The following is a 24366-nucleotide window of genomic DNA, read 5'->3' as shown; positions in this document are numbered from 1 at the left end:
TTAATAAAGAACAGCATTTACTCCAAGTGTTGCATTTCCAAGCCTTATGGGAAAAAAATGAATACTAATGGGAAAATTAATACAAATATAGCAATATTTAAATTTTAAAATATTTTAATAGTATTTTTCCCTAAGGAGCTTTTATTTTCTTAGTGTTAATTATCTTCTTAGAAATTGTAGCTGAGGTGCTCAAGCATTTTGAATGCTGAATGGAAGGATTTGAGACTAACAAGCCCCAAAAGCAACTAATATAAAGTCATCTTCTCCTACACGTTAAGGAACATTTTAATATCAAAAATGTATTTTTTTTTCTCTTTAGGCAGAAAATATGAATTAGGGAGTAGAGTATTTAGGCTAAAGAGGAATCATAGTAGGCTTAAAATGAGGGCAAGGAAAATGAATGACAACATGTTTTGGTCACCTTTCCCTGCTTGGCACAGTTTTTTTCCTCTCTCCTCTGGGCCTTGATCCTTACCCATCTGTTTATAATCTTCTAGTTGAAACAAGCTGCATTAGTCATATCAGCTGCAAAAGATACATTCATCCTCACATCCTTTGACCTTTTCCCTTTGTATCTTATTTTCCTCGCTCACCCCGAACATTGAGACTCCTGACTGCTCATTTTGCCTCCCCTCCACACAATGATAGTATTCTCTTCTTCACCATGTATTCTGATCTTTCATTTTATTTTGTGAATGCTCTTCATTACCAGTTCATCCATCATTAAATGTATTTGCTGAGGGCCTACTCTGTGTCCTTGCCCAAACCCAGTGCCCGTATGCTCATCACCTCTGATTTACAGGAGAAAAGAGTGACCATCAGGCATGGAGTCTCTCCGTGGAGACACCCACTCTACCCACAGTTCTCTCCCTTGTTGTATAGCCAGACTCTTGGAGAAGGTTGTCTGGGTTTGCAGCCTCCACTTCCACGCCGTCTTACTCATTCCTTGAACCACTGCAGCCTGGATGCTTCCTCCACCACTTCACTGAAGCTGCTTCACTGACAAAGGTGAAATAGGAGTGACTGACCTCTGAGTGACAAAAGCCACTGGATGCTGTTCAGTCTTTATCTTCCTGGATTTTTCTCTGGAATTTGACACCGTTGCACAGTGCCTTCTTTAAGGCGCTCTTCCTTTGTGGCCTTCTTTGGCCATTGCTTCTTCCTTCTCTCTCAGGGCCCCTTCCTCATGCCTCCTCCTGAATGTTGGTGAACCTCTTTGGCCTGCATCTCCACTCTTTTTTTCACTTTGTGTGCGCTCGTCCGGCTGGCAACGCACAGACATTAATGAGTCAGTCCTTGATCTAGAACTTGTACAGAATCATAGATTCACTCTCTATTGGACCACTCCTCCCGCATGTCCCATAGCAATCTAAAAGTCAGCAGTTTCCAAACAAGCCCCCAGGTGTTTCCTCTGCACACTGAGGTCTGAACAGCCATCTCTTAGGGTGTGCCTAGCATCACATTCCCCCCGGCCAGCTGTAGTCAGAGGACTTCTTGAAAGGAAACTGGACTGAGGGTCTTACGGAGGATCCTTCCAGTATTATTGACTGTGTTCATATGTACTCAGTAACAAAGGAACATTGGTTTTAAAAGTCATTGGGTTTTGATATCCCTCCAATAAATTTGAAATGATTTTCTTTTTTTCTTTATGTTGATGATCGTCAATTTGAGGTAGCAAGTGGCAGGTGTTGGTAACTTTATTTGGAGATGGAAAAGTCAAGACCCAGGAGTAGGCAGAATATGTCCACAGTCAAAAAGCGATTCATTAAGGAGTCAGAGATTGATTCATTTATTCATTTACTCAACACATAAGTACTGTCAGCATCGAGGATGTGTCCGGCAGGATAGAAATACAGTGAAGCATCAGACAGAGAAGAGTTTTGGCATCATGGGCTATCCTTTGTGCTGTGCTGCTTCTTAGCCCCTGTCTTTGCTCTGTTTTTTTCCATCTAATTAGTGATGAGTGATAATAATTAGCAAATGTTGAGTGGGGCCAGGCACTATTTTAGGACTTAACGCATACTGACTCATTTAATCATCAAGACAACACTGTGAGGTCCCTAATATTATTATTCTCATCCTGCATCCTACAAAGAGGGAAAGTTGAGTAGTAGGAAGTTTAGAAAATATGCCCGAGGTCATACCGCTACAAAGTGGTAAGGTCAGGATTTGAACCAGGCAGTCTGGTTCCAGATCCAGTGCTCTTTGCCACTCCCTTGGCTGTGTTAGTGCTTAGCACTACAGTATGCCCTTCTGCTCATGTTTATGGTGCTCTGTCTGTTGGATATGACAAGCTAGTTCTCAACATGCAAAACTTGACCTGCAGTTTAAATAACAAACATATGGATTTACTTTGCTTTCTTGAGATATCTCGCCCCCCTGCCTCCCTTGGGCATTACTAGTCTCATCTCCTAATCTGAAATCAGTAGAAAAGGAACAAAAACTTGTAGTTAAGCCCAAGTGGTTGTGACAGATTGCTAAATAAAACTGGCTTAACTGAATTTCTGAGATTCTTGAGAAATACTGAGAATTTCTTACAAAAGAAATTTTCCTTATAATAGGAAATCATGGGGTATTGCACAGTTATAAATGGCTTAGCAAAGAGAAAACGTGTCTTGAGGCTAAGAAGCATAAAATCTTAATGAGATTATTTGTGGGCTGCTACTTAGGCATAATTTTTAAACTATTAGAAAATATATTTTCCATCTGTCATTACCATCTTGAGTTTTTACTGTTGAAACTTAACATAATTTTTAAAATTGTCAGGGTTGTTAAAAGAAAAAGAAAAAAAGATAATAAGCCTTTATATAAGATTTTGAAGTTTACAAAGCCCTTTCATACACATACTTGATGGTCTTCTTTTTACTCTCTTAGAAAGAAAACAGAATCACAAGGTTATCAGTACATGTTGCAGTTTTTAAAAATTGCCTTCGTTTTCTTATGTGGTAATCCTAGACTTTCACAGAATGCCGTAAAAAGGCAAGTCTAAATCAGTGAAGTGTTTCAATTACTGAATATTATTAAATGAAACTTTCATTACTCCAAATTATATGTAGTATATTTAGGGAACTGCTTTAATGGGTGGATAACAGTAATATCTGGTTAATGTATTAATTGATAAAACACAGGCCTTTGAGGTAGGTTGAAATCCTCCTTTGTTCCTCAGTTTTGTATTTTTCATGTGCGAAGTCCCACCTTTCTCCTTCACCAACCGAAGGTTACTACCCAGACCTGCTAGAGGGCACACTAAGAGCGAGATGTGTGAGATGTGCCCCCTGGGTGGTTTTGTTCTGTTTTGTTCTGTTTTGTTTTGCATCAGGGAAAATTCCTGGTCTGGCGTATTTGTGTCCTGGCCACCAGTCCCCAAGAGATGGCCACATTTCTCCCAATTTTAAATGAAACTCTCAGTCCCAAAGGTAAACTTTAGCTCGACCTCATTCTGAATAATCACAAAATCAAGATCAGACGGGCCCACATGAATGAGATTTTCTGTTTGGTTTCTACAATGTCCAGAGCATTAACGAAATATATATCTATATGAAGGGTGCTGCTATGTAAATAAGCCTGCTCCTTTTTGATTATTGCAGTCAAACAGGAAAAGGCCATTTGTTTTGGTAGAAACTGTGGAAGGATATCTAGGTAGCCAAGGAAAAGCTGGATTGTTACTAAAGGATGTGTCACACCAACAAGAAAATAATTTACAAGGCAGTGGGTAGAAACTATTTTCAAACACTGAGCAAGTCCCTTAAGCTGTCCTTTTGGGTGATGGGTAAGTATGTTGGTTTGTTTTTTGCTTGACTGTTTATTCTTTTTTTTTTTTAATCCAGAAGAATCTCTTTTTCCTGTAAAGCCAGAGTTTAAGGCTCAGCTTCTTTTCAGCTTGGATAAAGTGAAAAGTAAAAGTCTTTCAATACTAATTATAACCTGCATAAGTCTAGTGAAGAGAAACTTAGGAAACATAATTCTTGTTTTCTAGCTGAGCTTCAATGCCATATAATTAATATAATTCAATCACTTCTTACCCATTTTTTTTTTCCTCTGCCTGATTTAAGACATCAGAATTTAATTCATAGCTAGAATGAAAACCGGACTTAGGAAAAACTTGAAAAGACTAGAGAGGGATTTGCATTGTGCTGCATGGTTGAACACGTCCCTGAAGTAGCAGCTTTAGAATGCCATGTCCTGATAGAATTCCCCGTGGAAAACTGGCCAGCAGAGCGGTTTCCCAGCGCCTTCCCCCTTGTCTGCACCACTCTGAACTGTCATGAGGGCCCTGGATGGGAACCTAGCGGGCTTCACAGGATTGCTCCACAGCCTGATGGAAGGGCACTAGTCTTACTGGGCAATCTGTGCTCTGGTTTATAAGCCCCAGGCTGTGGGTTTTGAAATTGGCCAGCCACCCTGGCTTAACGTTGGATAAATATTCCTGGGTTCTAAGTAGGATGGGGAGTTCAAAGCCTTGTTTTTCCTTCCACAGCCAGTCTGTGGCATGTTATGAGATCTGAGTGGAGTGGCCATGTTTGGAGCGGATCAGGGAACATGTCCTATTCCTAATGAACATGTACACCCATGGTCACTCAGAGGGCAGATTCTAACCCACTGGACCTACTCACCCAGACCAGATTCACCCCTGGGGTAGTTGAAACCTATGTGAAATGACTTGAGAAGTATTAAGCAATGCCTTTTATTCTCCATGCCCCGCCCCCTTCAGTTTTCTCGGATACCTCCTCCATTTTGAGCTGAATCTTGAAGTTTCACAGGTAGACTTTCATTCCTTAAGTATATGGATTTGATCCCTTCTAAAATGGAAATCCCAATGTGAAGTATATATTGCTTTAAAGTATTATCAGTCATTGAAACCACAGTATGAATTATAATATTAAAGTTTCTTTGATTTTGACAGGAAGAGACATTGGTTGGGTGTAGTGTCAGAGATAGGATAAGCCCGGTTGGCAGGGATAGCGGATAGAGCTTGGAACCAAGACAGATTGCAAGTTGCCAGCTTCACACGTGTGGCCAGGGTGACGACCACAGTGACTTCTTCCCTACCAGAATTTGCTCCCGTGTGTTCAGTGAAACGGGGCATCCTGTTTTCCATTTACTTCTCCCTGCTGGCAGGGAAAGACTTTGGAGGTCTTTTTTACAGCTTTGACTCTTTCTCACCCCTTCTAGATGTGGTTCCATTTCCGTTCCAAGATGAAAGCTTGTCTTTGTCCCCTCCCAGAATAGTTCCAGGCAGCAGAACACAGTGAATCCTTCCAGATAAAAGACCTGCTGATAAAATGCCAGATCGTTATCAGAGAAGCGAAGTGAGGGGAGTCAAGTCCCTACCGTTAATTACCTAGTTACAGCTTTGTTTATATCCTGTTCATTTGGGGGCATGTTTTCCTTGGACAGTTTCTTGTCTGTGTCCTGAACTGCAGGCTGATGTTTGTAAAAATCCCAAAGGTCAGGGAATAGTGGGTTCCTTCTTTTCTGAAAGGTTTAATGGCAAGAAAGAGAATATCAGAGTTTCTGTCTTCCATCTGGGAAGAAATGGACAAATGCTTGGTGTTGGCGGTTCTTTCCTCACCTCAAGTGTATAAACCCTAGTGTGTTGAATGAACTCTGACTTTGAATACTTAGCCAAGAGGTTACCTGGAAATAGAATGGTGTTTATCTTTGCAAAGCCCTGAGTATCAACCAGTGAATGACTGGTATCTAGACATTGAGGCGAGTCTAAAACTCTCTAAAACTGCTGGGTGAATGTGCTTAATGCTGCTGAACTGTACACGTACAAATGTGTAGGCTTTCTGTTATGTATATTTTACTGATATAAACGAGTAAATGAATGAGCGAATGATCCTTGCTTCCTGGCAGCTCCAGCACTTCGGTCACAGTTGGAAATACTGTAGTGTTGGGCTGCATGTTCTGCTTTATATTGAACAGGATTGCTTTTGCATGTGAGGTATTGTACACCCTTTAAGAGTTGTGACACTGAAAACACAGAGAACCTTAATGAACACAAGACAAAGAGACTGTTTTGCCCCCATCATATGGACATATTGGGAAGTCTGGGCTTGGGGAATGAAATCATCATTGAAAATAATTAATTCTAAGCTACTATAGAGATTCTCCTTCCATAAATATAACAAAGGGGAGAGGAAGAGGGTCTCTTGATGGCTGGAATAGTAGCATCTGTTGCTCTGATTCTCAACTAGAGGCGCTGAAGTGCTCCATCACTACAAGTAGTATTAAGTTAACCTTATCTGCATATCTGCAGCCATTAAGTGGCCAAGCACATATTTCTTCACCAAATTAAACTCGAGTCTGACCTTACATTTTCCTGCTAGGTTCTGTTGTCAGCCCAGCCGATTTTTGCTGTAAGTCTGACTCTTGACCAGTGATTTAACCAGCTTTTTCAGCCTCACTGGTGATAGGGGTTCTTTTTGAGGACAAGTGCTCTTTTTTTTGGCTAAACCAAGAAACTTCTCGAACCTGACAAACATGTTACCTGGTAATATAACTACAATATGATTTCAGCATAGAAAAAGAAAGCATGAAAGTAGCTCTATTCCAAATTGGTAAACTGTTTTCCTTGTTAACCCTGAAAGCGCTAAACTCAGAACTCTGACTAAAAGGTGCTTTTTTTTTTCCCTATAAGAGAGACTGGGAACAAGGGTTGAGGAGGGCAGGGTGGGGTTATTCCTACCATTATTTGAAGGTATTTGTGAAATATTCACCATGGTTTCAGCAATACTTCTCTCATATTTAATTTGAGTATTTTCCTTAGAAAAGGCAAAAACCTATAGGAATTTAGGAAGAAGTTAAAGTAAATTTAAAATATAAAAGTTCACTTTGAGTGAAACCAGTAAAAACAAGCCCTGACCTCATATGTAAGAAAAATCTGAATTAAAAAATATGTATTCTTTTAGGAAATAAAGATTTTTCCAAAATAACGGGTAGATAAAGCAGTCTGGTGTGAAAAGTGCATGTTAAAAATCTCCACGTTAAAAAATAAGATTTCTTTGCTTTTTTCTTGACTAATGGTTTTGTCAGAATAATCATTTGAGTAATGAATGAAATGCTTTGAAGTACGTGAGGGAGTGGAGAACTTTTCTGTGCCTTGTAGAAACTGGTGATACAAATTATAAACTAAATGATTTCAAATTCCACCAATTTACCAAGTATCCAAATACTAGCAATTGTAGCCAAAGCCATAGAAATCTACCAATGAAATCATGAAACTTGAACGGAAGTGATCCAGATTGTTTCATTTTCTTTTGAAATGCTGTATTTATTAGATCTTAGCACCCAGAAGTTAAACAGTATTGAATTTTACACATAGCACTTTATTTTTAATCTTGGGTTGGAGGTTATGTCCTTGGCATGATTGAAGAATGACTCATACAATTTGCACTGACTTTTTTTTTTTTTTTTTGATGGGCAAGGAGGGAAGCTGGGGATTAATATGATAATGAATTGATGCTAAATTTGTTAGTTGAATTCAAATGAAAATAAGGACTGTCACTTAATGATTTTGTTTCTTTTTCTATTCATGTATATATCCTCTGTGAAGATTTTCTTGAGTCTTACTGATGCTTAAAATGCAATATAAAATATCTCTTGGCCACTAAAAGTAGCAGTGGGAATTAGCAGTGATTTTTCTCCTAGTAAATGTATCAAATTGTGTCACAGCCAAAACCTTCAGTCACATGGACGTACCAGAATTCTTTATTGACGTGATCCCCATCTTAAAATACAATTACCATGAAATTAATGTATTAAGCCTCAGTAACAACCCGAGGAAGGACTTAAAGGTAATGTGATTCTCCTTATAATTAGTAACCTAATTAAATGCTAGAAGGCTTCGACCATATAGTAATGTACCTTGCTTCTGAACAAAGATAATACCACCACTGAAATTGTATACTTGTAACACTAGTATTTTTTTAATTAGTGGTAGGATTTGAGGGTGTGTGTGTGTGTAATCTATTTTGTTTCATCTTCAAACTTTGTACAGAAGTCTCCATTGTGCATTCATTGGGACTATGTTAAATAATAGTTCACTAATTTGGTTTCTGTTTGTTCAGAATTCAGCATGATTCAAACAGAGATGAGTTGAAAATTACTTTTCACTATGGAATAAGCAAATTATCAAAATAAGCAAATGTAAAAGATACCAGGAGGTCCAATCTACTCAAGATGGAGGAAAAATCTGTTTTGCCTTAATAATAACCACATGGAAAATTCTATCGCTAAATGCAGAATTTATTAAAGCTGGCCCAACAGATTCGGCATTGCTTGGTTGAATGCTGTGAGTTGTCAAGTGTACATAAGAGTTATAAAGTTGAATTTCTCTTAACATTTCAATCCTGGGATGGTAAAAATGTCTTCTAGTTGGGGCACACCGGTTTTTGCAGTCACCACGGCTCTGAAGTCCGACAGACCTGACTGTGACTCCCTGCGTGTCCACTCACTGCTTTGTGAGCTTGGTCAAGTTGCCTAACGTCTCTGAGCCTGTCCTAGAAGAGCATGTGGAAGTTTTGGAACAGTTTCCTGGGGAGGGAAAAATAAAGTTTTTGGTTTTTGATTTTTATGCAATTAACTGTTAGGATTTAAGTGTTTATTGATTTGATTCTTTAAGAAAGCACAAGGAGAAGTTAGTTCTGGTTGTAAAAGTTCAAAGGAAATAGCTAGGCTTGTTTAGTATGAGAAAGAGAAGGTTTGGGATGTTTTGGAGATGACACTGGAGTCTGAGAAGGAAAAACAAAATGAGACGTATAACTTAGTAACATTTCTGATGAATGTGGGATGTTATTTTTAAAAAACAGCATTATTGAGGTATAATTGTTACATATAAGTTTAAACACCCATAAAACCATCACCAGTGTCAAGGTAGCAAACATGTCTGTCACCCACAAAAGTTTCCTTGTGCCCCTTTGTAACCTCCTCCAACAACCTGCTCCCATCACCTGGCAACAGCTGTTCTATGTTCTATCCCTAGAGATTAATTTGCACTTTATGAATTTATATAAATGGAATCATACATTATGTCTTTTATTTTGTCTGACTTTTTCACTGAGCATAATAATTTTAAGATTCATCTATGTCATTACATGTATTACTAGTTTCTTCCTTTATATCACAGAATGGTATTCCCTTGTATAGATAGCTATACCACAGTTTGCTTATGTACTCGCCTGTGGATGGACATTTGTGCTGTTTAGTTTTGACTATTCCAAACCAGGTTGCTAGAAATATTTGTGTACAAGTATCTGTACGGACATGTGTTTTCATTTCTCTAGGGTAAACATCTAGGCGTGCAGTGAGTGGGTTGTAGAGAAGGTGTATGTACATTTAACTGTTTAAGAAACTGCCAAATTATTTTCCAAAGTGATTGTACCATTTTACATTTCCACCGGCAGAGGATGAGAATTCCACTGGTTCCATATGCTAGCCAACACTTGGTGTGCTCGTTCTTTTTAATTTTCTAGTGAGTGAGTAGTGATACCTCACTGTGATTTTAATTTGAACTTCCCTAATGATTAAAGACATTGAGCATCGTTAGATGTGTTTCTTTGCCATCCATGTATCTTCTTTGCTGATGTCTTGGCTCAAAGTTTGATTCAATTTTTTGTTGAATTGTTTTCTTATTATTTGGAATATATTCTGGACACAAATCAAAAGGTGATCCTTTCAGGCATAGATTCATTTATTCCCCTGGCATGTAGAACCAGGAAAACAAAACTAAGTTGCAGCAAGAAAAGAGTATAATTATATTTAAGGAAGTACTTTTTGACTGTGACATGAATGTGGGCACTAGAGCAACCAAAGGAGAATGTAAAACTTTCCCTGAATGTATTTAAAAATAGGGTTGGCAGTGGTCTATTTGGATGCAGTAGGGATGCTGATGTATGACTTAATTTACCTAATTGTAGTCTTCATTTGAGATAAGAAACTTCCCTGGGGCAGATCTATTGCTAACATCTCAATATTCCTTGCTCTTTTGTGCTATTTTTTTTTTTCAGGCCCCAAATTTCGTGCAATTTCTTGGAATTTTTTGAAACTTTTCTTGTACTCTACGGTCTTTAAAAATTCTGTCTTTCTGATTTTAGCTTGAAGTGTTGCTATGAAACCTGAGGAGGGTCACTCAGGGGTATGAATTAGCTTTAGCAAAAAACAAATGGCAGTGTCTGGAGAGGAATCAGATTAAAAGCAATGCTCAAATTTCCCTCATCCAGCAGTAGCACAAATCACTGTTTTAGCTGCTAGTATGGGGAAGATTCATTTAACTCTCTGTAGAAGCAAAATAATTAACTAGATTCTAGAGAAGAGGTTCTACATGATTAAAAGAGTTGGGGCTGTTTTAGCCCACGGAAGGGAAGAAGAGTAGGGGTGATTTAATGACAGGATTCCAATATAGTTAATGAAGGGTTTTCCTGTGTGTAGAAAACACTGGCCATTTGTTCTCCAGCTCCAAAGAGTCTCAAACCAGAGAAAACTGGCCCCAACTATAGAAAGATTGAGTGTGGTTTGTGTTAGACATAAAACTTCTATTATCAGCCTCAATATTGTTATGAGATTAAGCAATGGAACAAGTCAAGAGAGGTCATAAAGATATTTTAAAATAAAAAAGATAGCTATTTGCCTGGCATGTTTAAATGTCCATTGAGTTATAGTATTTTATTATTGAAGGAGACCTTCCAGATGACTTACTCTCATCGCCTTTTACAAATGAGCATGTGAAAGGACATTATGAAACTTGCCTGTGGCCACGTTTAGATACTAATATTTTAATTTGAGGATGTTTTAAAAGTTGCTTCCCTTAAGGGATGATGTAAGAATTTCTGCTTAACAGTAGGTTTCGCTCCACCAAAACAGTCACTTAAAGCTAATGGCTACGTGTATTATTTTCCCCCAATAAGCCCATGAAGATCCTGCCAATGTACTGACCTGTGTCTGTTGTCATTAAAAATGTTTAAGATTTTTATTCTTGGACATTTTGAACTTGTCTCTAAATAAATACTGTACTTTGAAAGACTGTAGATGATTTGACCCAAGGTGGTCAGTATTGAGAGAGGACAGCAGAGGACACTGCCACAGCCTTTGGGGAGCCTGCCCCAGTCTGGTATGGCGCTCTTCACAAACTTTGGGCTGATGGCTGTGCTCCAAAGACTAGTTTCATGGATGACTATATCCTAGTGACTAATTTGCCTTCTTTAAAGATAGTACATTATCAAGCTTTAGGTTTTATTTTATTAAACACTAGTTAGGGCAGTAGGAAACACATTTAGGCCACCAATTCATTGTGTATGAGATCTGCAAATATGAGTTCCAACCATTGGAATTAATGGGATAAATTGCTTATAAAGGATTGCACATCCTTTACTACAACAGAAAGAAGTTGGCACAATGCAGTTTATTTGATTGTGGGTACATTTTATTTGGGTAACTCATCATTCTGTACATGTTCCCACTAGACCATCTAAAACAAAAGCTGACATATGTTTATATAGTATTATATACTTATTTCAAAGGGTTTATGTGAGTACTAAAAGTGAGATTAAATATTTGAAAGCACCTAGCATGTTGCCTGGCATCTTGCAGACACTCAGTAAACATTCCTACCTTCCTTTCCCTTTTCTTTCCTTAGGTTTTAGCAGGGGTATTGGAATCTTTCAGAAATATAACAAATCCTTGTGAAAAGGGAGGTTAATAAAATTGTTCACATTTGAAAGTGTTTATTTAAAAATTATCATCGGGGTTGTTAAGCACTCACTTGACTCACAAGATGCTTAGATTTTACAAGATTTTAATATCTTTTCGGAAAGATTCACCTGAAAAGTCAAGTTCTGTTAGTCCAAGAAAAATTTACTCAGCACCTGTGTTTTGGCCACCCAGTATTGGGGTAGGTTTAGGGTGCTTTGAATGCCAGAATGAGGAATTTGTATTTACTGTCGTGATACCTATTGAGAGAGCTATCATAGGTTCTGGAACATATGACAGCTAAAAAGCAAACAAACAAAAAAACCTTTTAAAAATGAAACCAAAAACATTCCTTTTCAAATCATCCCCCTAAAAAAACATATATATATATATATTTATATATATATAAAAAATATATATATATATTATATATATAAAAAATATATATATATATTTAAAAGAAAAGAGTAAATTTTCTCTATACCTTTATGTAGTTTCTTAAATTGACAACCTGGTCTTGGGTTTATGAACAGAAAACCACTCACTGTAAATGTGGAACCCCATACCCTAAAGGTGAATGGGGTGAGTTTCAACATTTTGAAATCACTTAGAGAACTTGGCCTTTGAGCAGTGACCACAAGGGGACCCAGCCTGTTCAGGACTATTTTCTCCAACCCATTCACTAACTGCAAGAAAAGGAGAAGACAGGCTGAGGCCAAGGTGTTACGTTCAGCTCCTTTAAAGACTGGCTGCCTGAATGAGTTCATCCCAGGATCTTTTGCAGACCAGTGGCAGACACAGTGTGAGGGCTTCTGCCCTCTTAGAGCAGTGTGCAGCTCCTTCCCTAGGTCTGCACAACCCGTAGCCCTCAGCTCCTGCCCTGCACACAGCTTATCCCAGCTTGAGAGCCCCGAGGGTAGATCCAGACCACTTTTCCAGCTGTCCATGAAGAGACCAGTGGACTAGTAAGTGGCTTGCTGGTCTAGGGTCAGAGATAAATCCACAGATGGACTGGGAGGGAAGACCACGCCAAAATTTCAAACTAAGTCTACTGGTTGTTTTCATTGTGTAAAACGTTTTATACCATTTATGATGGATTTTTTTTCACTTTATAATACTCCGTTTTATTTGGAGGAAAGACTGAAAGCAGTGATTCCCTTTGAGTCTCCAAGGCCTCCAATGTCTTTGTATATGTTGCTGCAAAGACTTTACCATGTTTTTCCAAGTCAGGAAAGAATCGTTGTTAGGGTATAACCGCATTTCAGTGCTCCAGAGGAAAAAACCTTCTTTCCAGCTGTCTAGGCAATTTGAGTGGAATCTGAAAAATTCAGTTTCAAATTGTATTTGTTGTTGTCTAGGCAAAAAATAATGAAAGCATGAAGTGAAATTTCAGATGAAATATAATTTTCATACTCTATGCTTTTTCAGAACTCTTGTGTTCTGATATCAACAGGTAACCAGGGATTAGCATTCAGAAAGCATCCTTTCATTTATTTAAAACATGTTTGTAATTCTGAATAATTAAAGAGCATTATTCAAAGATCTCTTTAAAGTAAGCAGCACACTGGATAGCTTACTGCGTCCCTGTTGGAAAATTCCCTTGCTTTGTTTCCTGACAGTGAAAGGAATGGTATGAATGCAACTAGCTGTTGCCACTGCATCCATGACCCTGTGTCCTTGCCACATAAGTGGCTGAGTGCTATGCCCAGTTCTTGCAGGGACAAGTGGAGGGATGTCAAAGTGATGGAGGCTAATTCTCAACTCCTGGCAGCTGCCGGTTTCACCACTTAGGGATTAACAGCCTGTGGCTAGTCGCTGGGAGAAGCCTTGGTAACTTAGAGGCAGAGTGGAGGTGACCTTTAAATGGATGTGCCTTCTGCAGCTTACTCTTTGGTTGGTGTGTCCCAGGGGGTTACACACTGCAGTTTTCAAGGTTCTATTGTGGCTTGTTAATTATTGACAGCATTTCTTCATAAAAATATTTTTAAAAGCTTTTAACATGTTGATGAGAGTTAATTTGCAAAGAGCAGTTACAGCTTTGAGCTGCCCAGTAGATGTTTAAGCTAAACATTCTACCTGCAGATACATATATGAATATACTTGTCCATGACAGCTGGAAATGGGCGATTTTTAACTTAACTACTGCCTACTGCCCTTATTTCCCCCTCACTATCCAAACCAAGGATTTTTTTTGAAAAATCAAACTTCAAAAGTCCTGAACGCATTACCCTTCCAAGAAATATATTTGAATAAAGAAATCCATGAGCTGTGCAGAGGGCAAGATCACAGTAAATGCAGCTTCTAAGTGCTGGTGGTTTGACTTGCAGGAAAAGGAACAAGTAGTTCAGGTGGTGGTGGGTCCTTTGATGAACTGAAAATTGCTATAGGAAAGACAAGTGGAGAATCTGGCAACCTTGATGGCACCTGGGCTCACCTGAGAATGTGTGAGAAAGGCTTCAGGAACGCCACATTTAGAATAAAAACATATTTCACAGTGGCAGGACGCGCTGAACTGTTTTTTTTTTTTTTTTTTTTTTTTTCAGATTCACTGGTACAGACTTATTTTTTTCAGCGGTTTCTCTCTTTTACTGCACACGCACGTATCCACGCATGAACATGTTTCCGAAGGCAAAAGTGAAACTAGGAGCCACACACGATGAAAAGGAAAAAGATGTCTTTGGTGAAACAGCATTAGAATTGACAAAGTAGAATTTGGAACCTGAAAAATAGAGGCAGTGGGCCTTGCATAAGTCATTTGGCCCCAGAGAAACTCAGTCTTCCTTCTCTCCTCTCCAGCTCCTTTGTAGGGGGTGGAGGGTCAGGCCTTTGTGAGCCCTGAAGTCTGTTGGGTACAGCAGGCCTCTGTATCCTTGAGATGGAGAACACTAAGAGAATTTGTACTCATGGATAAAGCTTTTAAGTTTGAAAGTTACTCCATCTACTAGATTCAATAATAGCTACCATTTATTGACCATTAACTTATTGGCATTATGTTTGAGATGCATTACCTCATTTAAGCTTCACAACAGCCTATGAAGCAGTTACTTTTCCCTGTTTTATAGATGATAAAAATTTAGGAGGTTCACTGACCTGTCCAAGGTCACCCACTAGTAAGTGACAGGACTTGGACTTAAACTGAGGTTTGCTGGATTCCGGAACATGTTCTCAACTCTCATCTTACGTGCTATATTATTCAGAACTATAAAGACCCTGTTTCTTCTCTCAGGGTCATTTTGGTCTAGCCAACCTTTTGCCTGAGGGCTGCTGTGGGGAGTGCAAATGGGATGTGCCCCCTGCCCTGACAGCCGTAAGCATGCTGTTGCAGTGACAGGGCATAGGACAGAAAGGGATTGACTGCCCAGAGGAGGTATGGTGAGGGTTTGTAAAAGAAGTGATACCTGGGCAGAGTTCGGAGAATGAAGAATTGTTCCCCAAGTGTACAAGGGCGAAAGGACATTCATTCCAGCAAGTGTGAACTGCAGTGTGCAAAGGCACAAGGATGAAACAATGATCAGCTTGACAGACCATATACAGAAAGTTTTTTTTAATGTATATAGTATAATCTCAGCCTATTCCTCCCTCCCCTTTAGAGATATCCTGCAAGATAGGGTTGTCTCAGCTTTTAAGATTGTCAGTAGATGGCCATTCCGCAAGAGCAGATGGCCATGCTCTATGAGAAACAGACCATATTGGCAAGCTTGAGAAATTCAGGAAGGGACTTGGGTGTAGGTCAGACATATCTTCTTCAAACTCAGCCCAGCTTCCAAGTTGCTAACCCCTTGGTCAAGTAGAGGCATCTAGAGAAAGTGGATGATTATTTTCATCATCAGCAGAAGTTTGGGGGCTTGACTTCTGGAAAGTGAGGATCAGGACAGGATCTGGGTCTGGGAACGCAGAGGAACTGGGGAAACATTAATTAGGTCAGTGAGGGAGAGCGGAAGAGGATATTGGCTAGCTTCTGAAGCCATTCTGCAACTTTTCTCAAGACTCTCACTCTGGTTCTCATGTAGTGAGGGGGCTCACTCAAAGCTACCAGGCTTTACAGAGTCCTCTTAGTTCGAAAGTACCTCCCCAACACTACCTAATAATGTTCTCTCAGCCATTCTGCCTTGTGAGGATTAAATGATGTAATACATGCAAAGCTTTTAACACTAAGTCTGGCCCTCATCAATGCTTAGTAAATGTTACTATCAGCATCATCTTTATTGCCCTGCTTCACATTCTACCAATTAGGAACTAGTTGTATCCATAAATCGTTCATACCTCAGTGTGATTAGGGCAACTTACTTTGGAAACATTGGGCTCTTTCAAGGCCCTGAAGATTTTGAGGCAACCTTAGACTGAATTTTGCAGATGGACAAATCCAGATAGAATGCAGGGACTGGCACTTGCCAGTTTTATGACCTAAGATATGTTGAGAAGCATCACTTTCCTCATCTTAAAATAGGGATGATGATGGTGACTTTATAATGAAGATTTAGTGAAGTAAATAAAACAGTGTGTCTGAAGTACATAGCCAGTCTTGTGCACAGTAGTCACTTAATAAACCTCAGTTCCCTTTTGATTGTATGGGCTGGGGGGCAGTTTGAGTTCCTTGAGGGAAAGACACAGACCTGGAGAGGACACCTCTTTCTTGCCAAAAGCAAATGTTCCTTCTGCCTGATCCCACTTAGTCACAGCTGGACCATGAACTGCTAGACCACCCACCCTCCTGTCTGGTGACCCACCTCTGTCCTGCAACAGCCTACACTTATTTCTTATGTTCCCCAAAAGCTTTGGCTGATTGGCCTGTATTTTTCCACTAGACTAGATTCCCTGTGGCCTGGGCACTGACTTTTCTCTGATTCTCTGTTACCCAACCCAGTGCATGTTTGTGCATGTCTCCCTGCCTAACCTGCAGGTATGGATGATGTCCAGCCACTTACCTGTGAAATCTTTCAGGAAAACTGGAACAGATTCTGAGGGTAAATAGCAGAGGGAAACACTTGGAAAAAAGCTTAGCCATCACTCTGTGAAACTAGATGATCTCAAGTGTGGTATTTGCCTGCTCTGAATACTATATTCTAAATTTTCCAGGGTCCACCAGAGATCCTGAAGTCCAGAGGTGTATACCACCCTCACTCAAAGGTCCTTTATCTCCTCCAGAAAGTAGTTCCAACTCTCCATCCTGTTCTGTCTTCTGTGCCGCTGTACACCCCCATGTCTGTCTCCGTGGGTACTGCTGATTTGTGAGCATGTTCGTTATCTACTGATCTCCCCTCTAAGCTCGTAGTTCCCCATGAGCAGTGTCCTGTTCCCCATTCCCACGTTTCTAAAGCAGAGCACGTACCTGACAGTTACAACTGTGTGCAAAGAAGCAACTGGAGATTCTTGACCTAGGTCTGGGAAACACTGCCCCAAGGGTTCTGAATGTGTGTCATGAACCTCCGGAAATTGTATAGGAAATTGTACGTGTATGTTCATAAATCTGCTTCTCTTTTGAGAGAATCCACAGTTTACATTAGATTCTGAAATGTTTTCATGATCCTACAAATGTTAAAAAAAAAAAAAGCCAACACTCTAATTTAGAGTTTTTCCATATACTTGTAAATTAAAGCTTGTGTTTATTAGCTGGAAGATACTTTAATGTTCCCTCGATATCCAGGTGTGAGCCTCGGCTTGGAAGAGCCCACAGACTCCATCTTGGAGCCAAGGATGGCAGTTCTGGCCTGGACACTGCTGCTTACACATCATTGAGGGTCCAGTTAGCTTTTCTGAGCTTCAGTTTACTTTTTATCTGTGAATTTAGGTTTATAATGCCCTCCTGTGCTACAGGACTGCTGTAAAGAGACCATAGGTGTGCAGACATGTTATAAAACTGCCAAGGGCTGTACAATTGTGGGATGCAGGTCTTACCATTACGGATGTGTCATTATCTCTGTTACACGGGGACAAGGACACAGTAGGCAGTTGAGAAATACATGATTATAATGAACATGGAACGGGTTTATTGGAGTGAGAGGGGTCGAGGTTTAAAGACACCAGCATCTGCATGTCCTGCAATGTTTAGGCCTAGAACACAGCTAGGGATACTGAGGAAAGGATTTTAATCTATGGTAAAAGAAGAAATGACCTTTGAGATTCCAAACCCATTTGCTTTATTTTCCAAAGAATTGAGACTAAGAGAATAGACGTTGCCCACTTCTTTCAGCAGAGGTCCAGAGTCCTCAACACTTTATTAAAAAAATTTTTTTTTATTTTAGGGGGGAAGATAATTAGGTTTGTTTGTTTGTTTGTGCATTTATTTATTTAATGGCAGTACTGCGGATTGAACCCAGGACCTCGTGCATGCTAAGCATGTACTCTACCACTGAGCTATGCCCTCCCCCTGTCCTCATCACTTTATAATGGAGGCAAAAAAATCCCCTTGCCATCATATCATCACTTTGTTGTCTTATCTTTTTTAAGTGGTACAGCATTCACACCACAGTCTTAATTCTCTCATTGAGGCTACGGAGAGCCCTGCCATTCCTAGAATATGCCGATCCTGTCTTAACACAGGCATAATGCAGTATGAAAACTTTGTATTTCCCAGGTACCTTACTCCTTGGAGTGTTCTCTTAGCCACCACATCGAAACACTGGGTACAGTTTGTTGCCATCACCGTCAGCTCGACAGACCCAGAAAGGTGACTACGACTTGTCCAAGTCACCAACCTCAGGGTCTGAAGTAGGACAAAAGTCTAGGGGCTCTAATTGTCCTTATAGATTTTGTGTCCCTGAAAAGCCTCTGCTTGACATTGGCACCTTTAGTGAACCAAACTAGATGACTGTATATATTCCCCTAGGGCTGTAAAGACTGTGCTTATCCCTCACACTCCAGGCCACATATACCTGGAGAAGGTAAATCTCATCAGACCCCGTCTCTGCCCCCAAAGACTGACAGAAGTAGCCTGGAAGTTTTGTTTTGTTTTGTTTTTTGCTTGATATTTGTGTGTGTGTGTGTGTGCGTGTGTGTGTGTGTTGACTGGACTCTATCCTTCCATTTAAACAATCTGCAATAAGAGAGGAGTTTGAAATTACATTTAGTCATTGCTTTCTAATGAATGGTACCTAATTAAATATTACTTTAAAAATAGGCTTCTCTTTTTCTGTAATTGCATTACTCTTTAGAGGGGAGGTTTTGTTTTATTCTTTAACCTGATTGTGTGCATTTGGAAAGTACCCTAGGACAGGGTATCTGAGAGCAGAAAATTCTGGCACTCTTCCTACTTTCCATTCTTTCTCCTGTGTGGATGCCAGAGATCTTTGGGAAATCATCATCTGCAAAAGGTCAGGAGCAAAAGGAGGGGCATTCTTTAGTGTACAGTTACTGCTAATTAGAAGCTAAACATCTTTTACCATGTCAGAATTATTTGTATCTGAAAAGAAACATCTATACACAAGAGCCTTTTCGGTAACATAAAACACACTCTTAACACAGTGTGTGTGTCGGACGGGTCGGGGGACAGACAGCCTAGGAAGCTCCCGACAAATGACTGTGCTGAGTGAGGTCATTTGCTAATTAAATCTCAAAGCTTTTTCCCAGTATTTTCTTTTCTCCGTCAAATGAAGCTTTCTCAGTCACTCCCCAACCCACCATGGGCCAAAGCAAACCTCTTACTGCATTTGCCAATTACAGATCAAACATTTAATCATTTTAAAGGAAAAATAAATGAGAAAATGGGTGAATTGGCAAAATCCAGTCAAAAACCATTGGGAGTTCTCTAGCTGCCTAGTGTAGCCTCAGCCTTCAGTGCCTTCTCATGACATGTTGTAAGGGGAGCATTGCTCCGTCCTCAGAATGTGTGCTGATGGGCCCATCTCACGGACCTACTGTCCTAGGGGAAAAAAAAATGACACAACATTTTGACCCACCGTGTATCTCTTTCTCCCCTCTCCCTACTTCCTCCTGCCTCCCCATGATGAAATTCTGCTTGGATCATTACATTTGTACAGGAATTATATCTGTACTTTTATTGTCATATTAAGATAAATGTCAGTGATACCCCTAGGGTGTTGGGAGCATTTCTGTTATAGGGCTTTGTCTCTCCACTTGCTAAGCCTAAATGGCCACATGGGCCTAATGGCCCAGATCTTACCGGTAATTTTTCTTGGAATGCTTATTAGTTTGGGGGAAAAAACAAACAAACAAACAAGAGGCCAAAAAACCCAAGGGGCCATCTCTTTCCCCTGCAGAGTCTGCTGTCTTCTGATCTTCCCTATTCTTGGCATCTAAGGTATTTATAAAAGTTGAGTTGTTTTTTTTTTAATGGGATGAAAGATCATGAAATCTTGAGAGTTCTAGTCAAGAATTTATTTAAGCTAGGACTTATCATATTGGGTTTTCCTTTCAAATAAGACTCTGTCTGTGAAAGCTCTCAAGCGCACGATTTCAACAAAATGGTTGTGGACGCTCAGGTTCTGAGTGTTTACAAAAAAAGTCAAGAGGCCCTTAGATGACCTGCCTTTCCAATGACCTTTGTAGAATCTCAAAAGACCACCTGTCCATGACTTTCACTTACTTAAGAACTGGCTCTTTGGGTATGAGTCAGCCCAAGAAGCAAGGATATGGTGACTCGAGGGTCCATCTCTTCTCTTACGACAGTAAGTTCCGAGCATATACTCTGCCATTACGACACCCCCCAGCCGCAGTTCCAGTGTTATTCATGAGCCTCTACTTCAGCCAGACACAGTGACCTCGAGCATGTCTACTTTTGCTTTACACGACCGTCCCTGGTTGAAACAGCTGCCTGCTTTCTTTCAGCATACTTGAATCACGCTTGCTTTCCTGAGCTTCATCCTTCTCAGTACTACAACTCACAATGCACAGTCTCATCCTCCTGCAGCCAAAATGTCAAGATCTTGCTTACCATTTTTCCAGTACTGTCTCATGCTTCCAGTTATCTTTTCAAATGTACTTCTCATCTTGCAAACCAGAGTATGAGCTCCTCAAAGACAAAAGTGTCTATCATTTTTCCTGGATTTATCGTGGTGCATTTGTTCACTATGAGTGCCCACTAATTCGTTTGATTGCTGAGGAGCAAGAGTCTATTGTCTTATTTCCAAACCCTGTCTGCGTTTATCCCTATGATAGAATCATAGATGTTGATGATGTTGATAAGAAAAGCAAAGTCATCTGTAGAACTAAGGAAAAAAACAAAACAAAACATCGTTTGGAATAGGAGCAACCCCTCCCCTCCAAACCCCCCCACCCCCCACCCCCACCCACCCCCGCCCTTGCATGTCCCAGCCAGAGCTAGATGGAACATCAGCATGTGCAAAGGGACAGATACGGAAATGAGTATCGAATGGTCTTGTGTTTTTCTTCTTTCCAGATGTGGTTGCTCACCTGTCTACCGCTCCCGGGAGATGGCAGCTCGTGCCCTGGTCCCGTTTGTTATGACAGATGAAATCCCTGATACCATCCGAACTCTGCTGGCCAAACTCCCCAACTGCACTGACCAGTGTTTCCGGCAAAACCATATTCATGGGACACTTCTCCAGGTAAGTTAAGTCCCTTTTTGTGACTTCTGTCAAACACTACCGGATGAACTTTGGTGCTGTTAGCAGGTGAAGATTTGATACACAAGCTTTTAGCTTTATCTGTGGAACTTTTTTTGTTGCTGAAAGAACAAGTCTTTCCTCAGTGTGCTTTTTTCATCATCAGCGTGAATGCAGTGTCACACTCTGATTCAGTCAGATCACCTTTTGCATTAAAACCTAGATTTTCTACAGCATGCTTTCCCCCTTGGACTACCTCTCTGAATCAGATAGTTTTGTCTTTTCCATCAAGTATGCCTGCAGAAAATTCTGGGCCACTCCTTGTTTCAGGGTGAAGTTGTGAGCATTCCTTGAAAGAGAGGTTAGTCCAAGAGGCATAGGGAGGGCTGTACACATCAGGAAGAGTCTGCCCTGCAGCTTAGCACATAGTACATGAAATAGCAAACCCTACTTTCCTATTTTCTCTGTGCAACGAAAAAGACTTTTATTTTGAATAAATATACAAAATATTTATTGCTTTTAACTAAACAGTTCTAAAAAAGACTCAATTACAACAAAGGATTGAGAAATAGACTTCTTATTGAAAATGTCTTTTTTTAAACCCTAGCTGTCAACCTGGGGACAGGTGGTACTGGTGAGAAGCTCTGCTGTTCACATGGCTGCTATGGTCACTCACAGCGGGGTGGGGCTGGGGTGGGATTTACATAGCAGGTCATGTTTCTGATTTCTGAGTAGATCTAAAAGATGGCCTTGAGATTCAAATGTATATTGTAAGTTTGCGGTCCACACTGCCGCCATGGGAGGCAGTATGTAGAGTGCTTAAGGGCATGTGACTCTGGATGCAGACTAGCCTGGGTGTCATTCTTACATCCATCACTCACTGTCTGTACATCTGTGTCTTCATTTTTGAACCAAAGATAATAGTGTATAAATGAATTCATGCATATAAAATGCTTAGAGTAGTACTTGGGACATAATAAGATACATAGATAGTCATTATTATCATAGTTTTAATGAGTCTGTACTATAATGAGAACGGATATTTTTAGTCACTAATGCCATCTAGGTAAGAGATGGCCGTGAGATCCAAATATATGTTATATATGTTATAAGCTATCTAGGTGTAAGATAGACCTGTTTCCTTGCCTGCCTTTCTGGTTGTTTTATTTATTCAACAAATATTTGTTGAATGGCTCCTACATACTACTGTGTCATAGTCAAAATAGTGATAAGTCGGTTCTTGCATTGGAGTCGAGGAAAAAAAAAGACCAGAAAATGGGCAATCACAAAGTTATGTGCTAAGGGAAGACATCGCAGGGCCACCCGACTGGTCTTGGGGAAGTTGGGGAAAGCTTCCCAGAGAAAGTGACATCTAAGCAGAGAGCAGAAGTTGGCCAAGGGAAGGGAGAGAAAGAGCTGCCCTTGCAGAGGAAACAGCATATAGAAAGGCTCAGGCTGGGTGGGAAATCAGTCCATCTGGGAAATGCAGGGTTGAGTGGGACTTAAGTTCTAGGTTGGCAGGTCTTAAACTGGTCTTAGGACCTCTCTACCCTCTTAAAAATTTTTGAGGATCCCAAGGAGCTTTTGTCTCTCAATATTTAACCAGAAACTAAAACAGAAAATAAAACACAAGAACTCACAAGCACACATTCCATTAGTCATTACAGAGATGACATCATCACCCACCTCCATTGTACACTTGTGAGAGAACGAGAAGGTAAAAAGAAAGTAATGTCTTAGTGTCATTTTGAAAATAGTTTAATCTTATAGAGCTTCTGAAAAGATTGTGCAACCCCCAGGGGTCCCAGACCAGGTCCTCTGGTCTGTGTTCTATATGTTATGGATCATTGGTGGTTTCTTTAGTCCAGACTCTTAAGCACTTATCTCCCTTGGTCCTCACTACTTCCTTGTGGTGAAGAGAGGGGCAGAGACTACTATCTGGGTTGTAGAGATGGGATCCTGAGACCCACAGTATTCTGTCAGACTCTGCTGTGTCTTTGAAGGGAAGGGGCTGACAATTATAAGTAATGCAGAACAGGCTTTTCAACCATTTATAGAGGATGCAGCTGAGTTGGAAGGAATGCTCTGACTGTCAAGGGAGATCAGCCTTCAGGTTTGCTTTATTGAAGACCCGCTCTTGGCTGAGCTTGGAATTGTTTCTTTGGCTTTTTCACCAGTTGTACAAATGGCCCTCCCAGCCTGGTTTCCTATGCACACCACTCACAGGTCTAGCTTGTGTTTCACTAGTCTGCCCAGCAACAGAATACGGTCTTTTGCTCTGTCTCTGGGCTGCCTTTGATATTCTCAAAGTTTCTTCTTCAGCTACATAATATGTGAAACACCGTGGGAAGGTAAAAACCATATACCTCTGGGGTGGTTGTGGCTCTTGCTCTTGTTCCTGAGTGTTAGGGAGATGAAGGGCTTATTAGGGGGAAAAAACAACTATATGGGTGTTGGGTGTTGGGTATTGTGTTCGTGTTTGTCAGACAGATTCCTGTCTTTACCAAGATTGGCTTGTACCCTAGTTGAAAAAAGGAAGTCAAAGGCATGTGAAAATCTTTCTGTCATGTCTGTCCGGGTATCTCATCTGTGTTTTAACAGTTCTGCTTCACCCTGTTGTTCTTTGTGGGGAAGGCATACGGGGTTAAGATGGGGAGGCCTCATTCCGCTCTTTCCCTTCTACAGCTAATAGATTCCTTCTCCACATAAAGGTACCTTTGAAATCAGTAAAAGACCTGCACCTGGAAAAGAGATGGTAGGAACTGAAAGGAATGGGAATCTCCATGGAACTTTCAGAGCCAGCTAAGTAAATAGAAAGTTGTTATTTTTTTCAAAAGCAGGAAATCATTTTGTAATCAGAAAACAAATTCTTTCACAGAACATTTTCTTGAATTATACATTTTTACTTCCTTGAAAAATGTTGACATGAATATATCAAACCCCAGAGTGTTTCTATAGTATACCTTGAAAACGAGAAATATGCTGATCTCAGAATTTTCAGGGACTGTGGAAGAAAGACTCAAATTATAGGACATGCAAAAAAGGAAAGAACATGTGGGATTTGTTTTGTAATCATTTGAAAACCCAGAGGCTCATAATTGCCATGTTGAAATAGATGGAAGTAATGCACCTCCGAAAATGTGAGATTATCCCGCAG

At 40.2% G+C, this 24366-nt stretch overlaps 1 protein-coding gene across 3 annotated transcripts in view; it reads left to right on the top strand.

Moving 5' to 3' along the window:
* Positions 1 to 24366, top strand: part of THADA (THADA armadillo repeat containing) — a 286708-nt gene that overhangs the window by 128720 nt on the left and 133622 nt on the right. For all 3 annotated transcript variants that reach the window (XM_032497409.1, XM_032497410.1, XM_014560974.2), the window contains one exon: positions 21044 to 21212. In XM_032497409.1, the coding sequence (XP_032353300.1) occupies positions 21044 to 21212 (169 nt within the window). The remainder of the gene's footprint in view (positions 1 to 21043; positions 21213 to 24366) is intronic.

This window comes from Camelus ferus, chromosome 15, assembly GCF_009834535.1.
Source record: "Camelus ferus isolate YT-003-E chromosome 15, BCGSAC_Cfer_1.0, whole genome shotgun sequence".
Classification (NCBI taxonomy): Eukaryota; Metazoa; Chordata; class Mammalia; order Artiodactyla; family Camelidae; genus Camelus; species Camelus ferus.
Note: the sequence above shows the minus strand (reverse complement) of the source record. Positions and strands in the feature narration are given on the sequence as shown.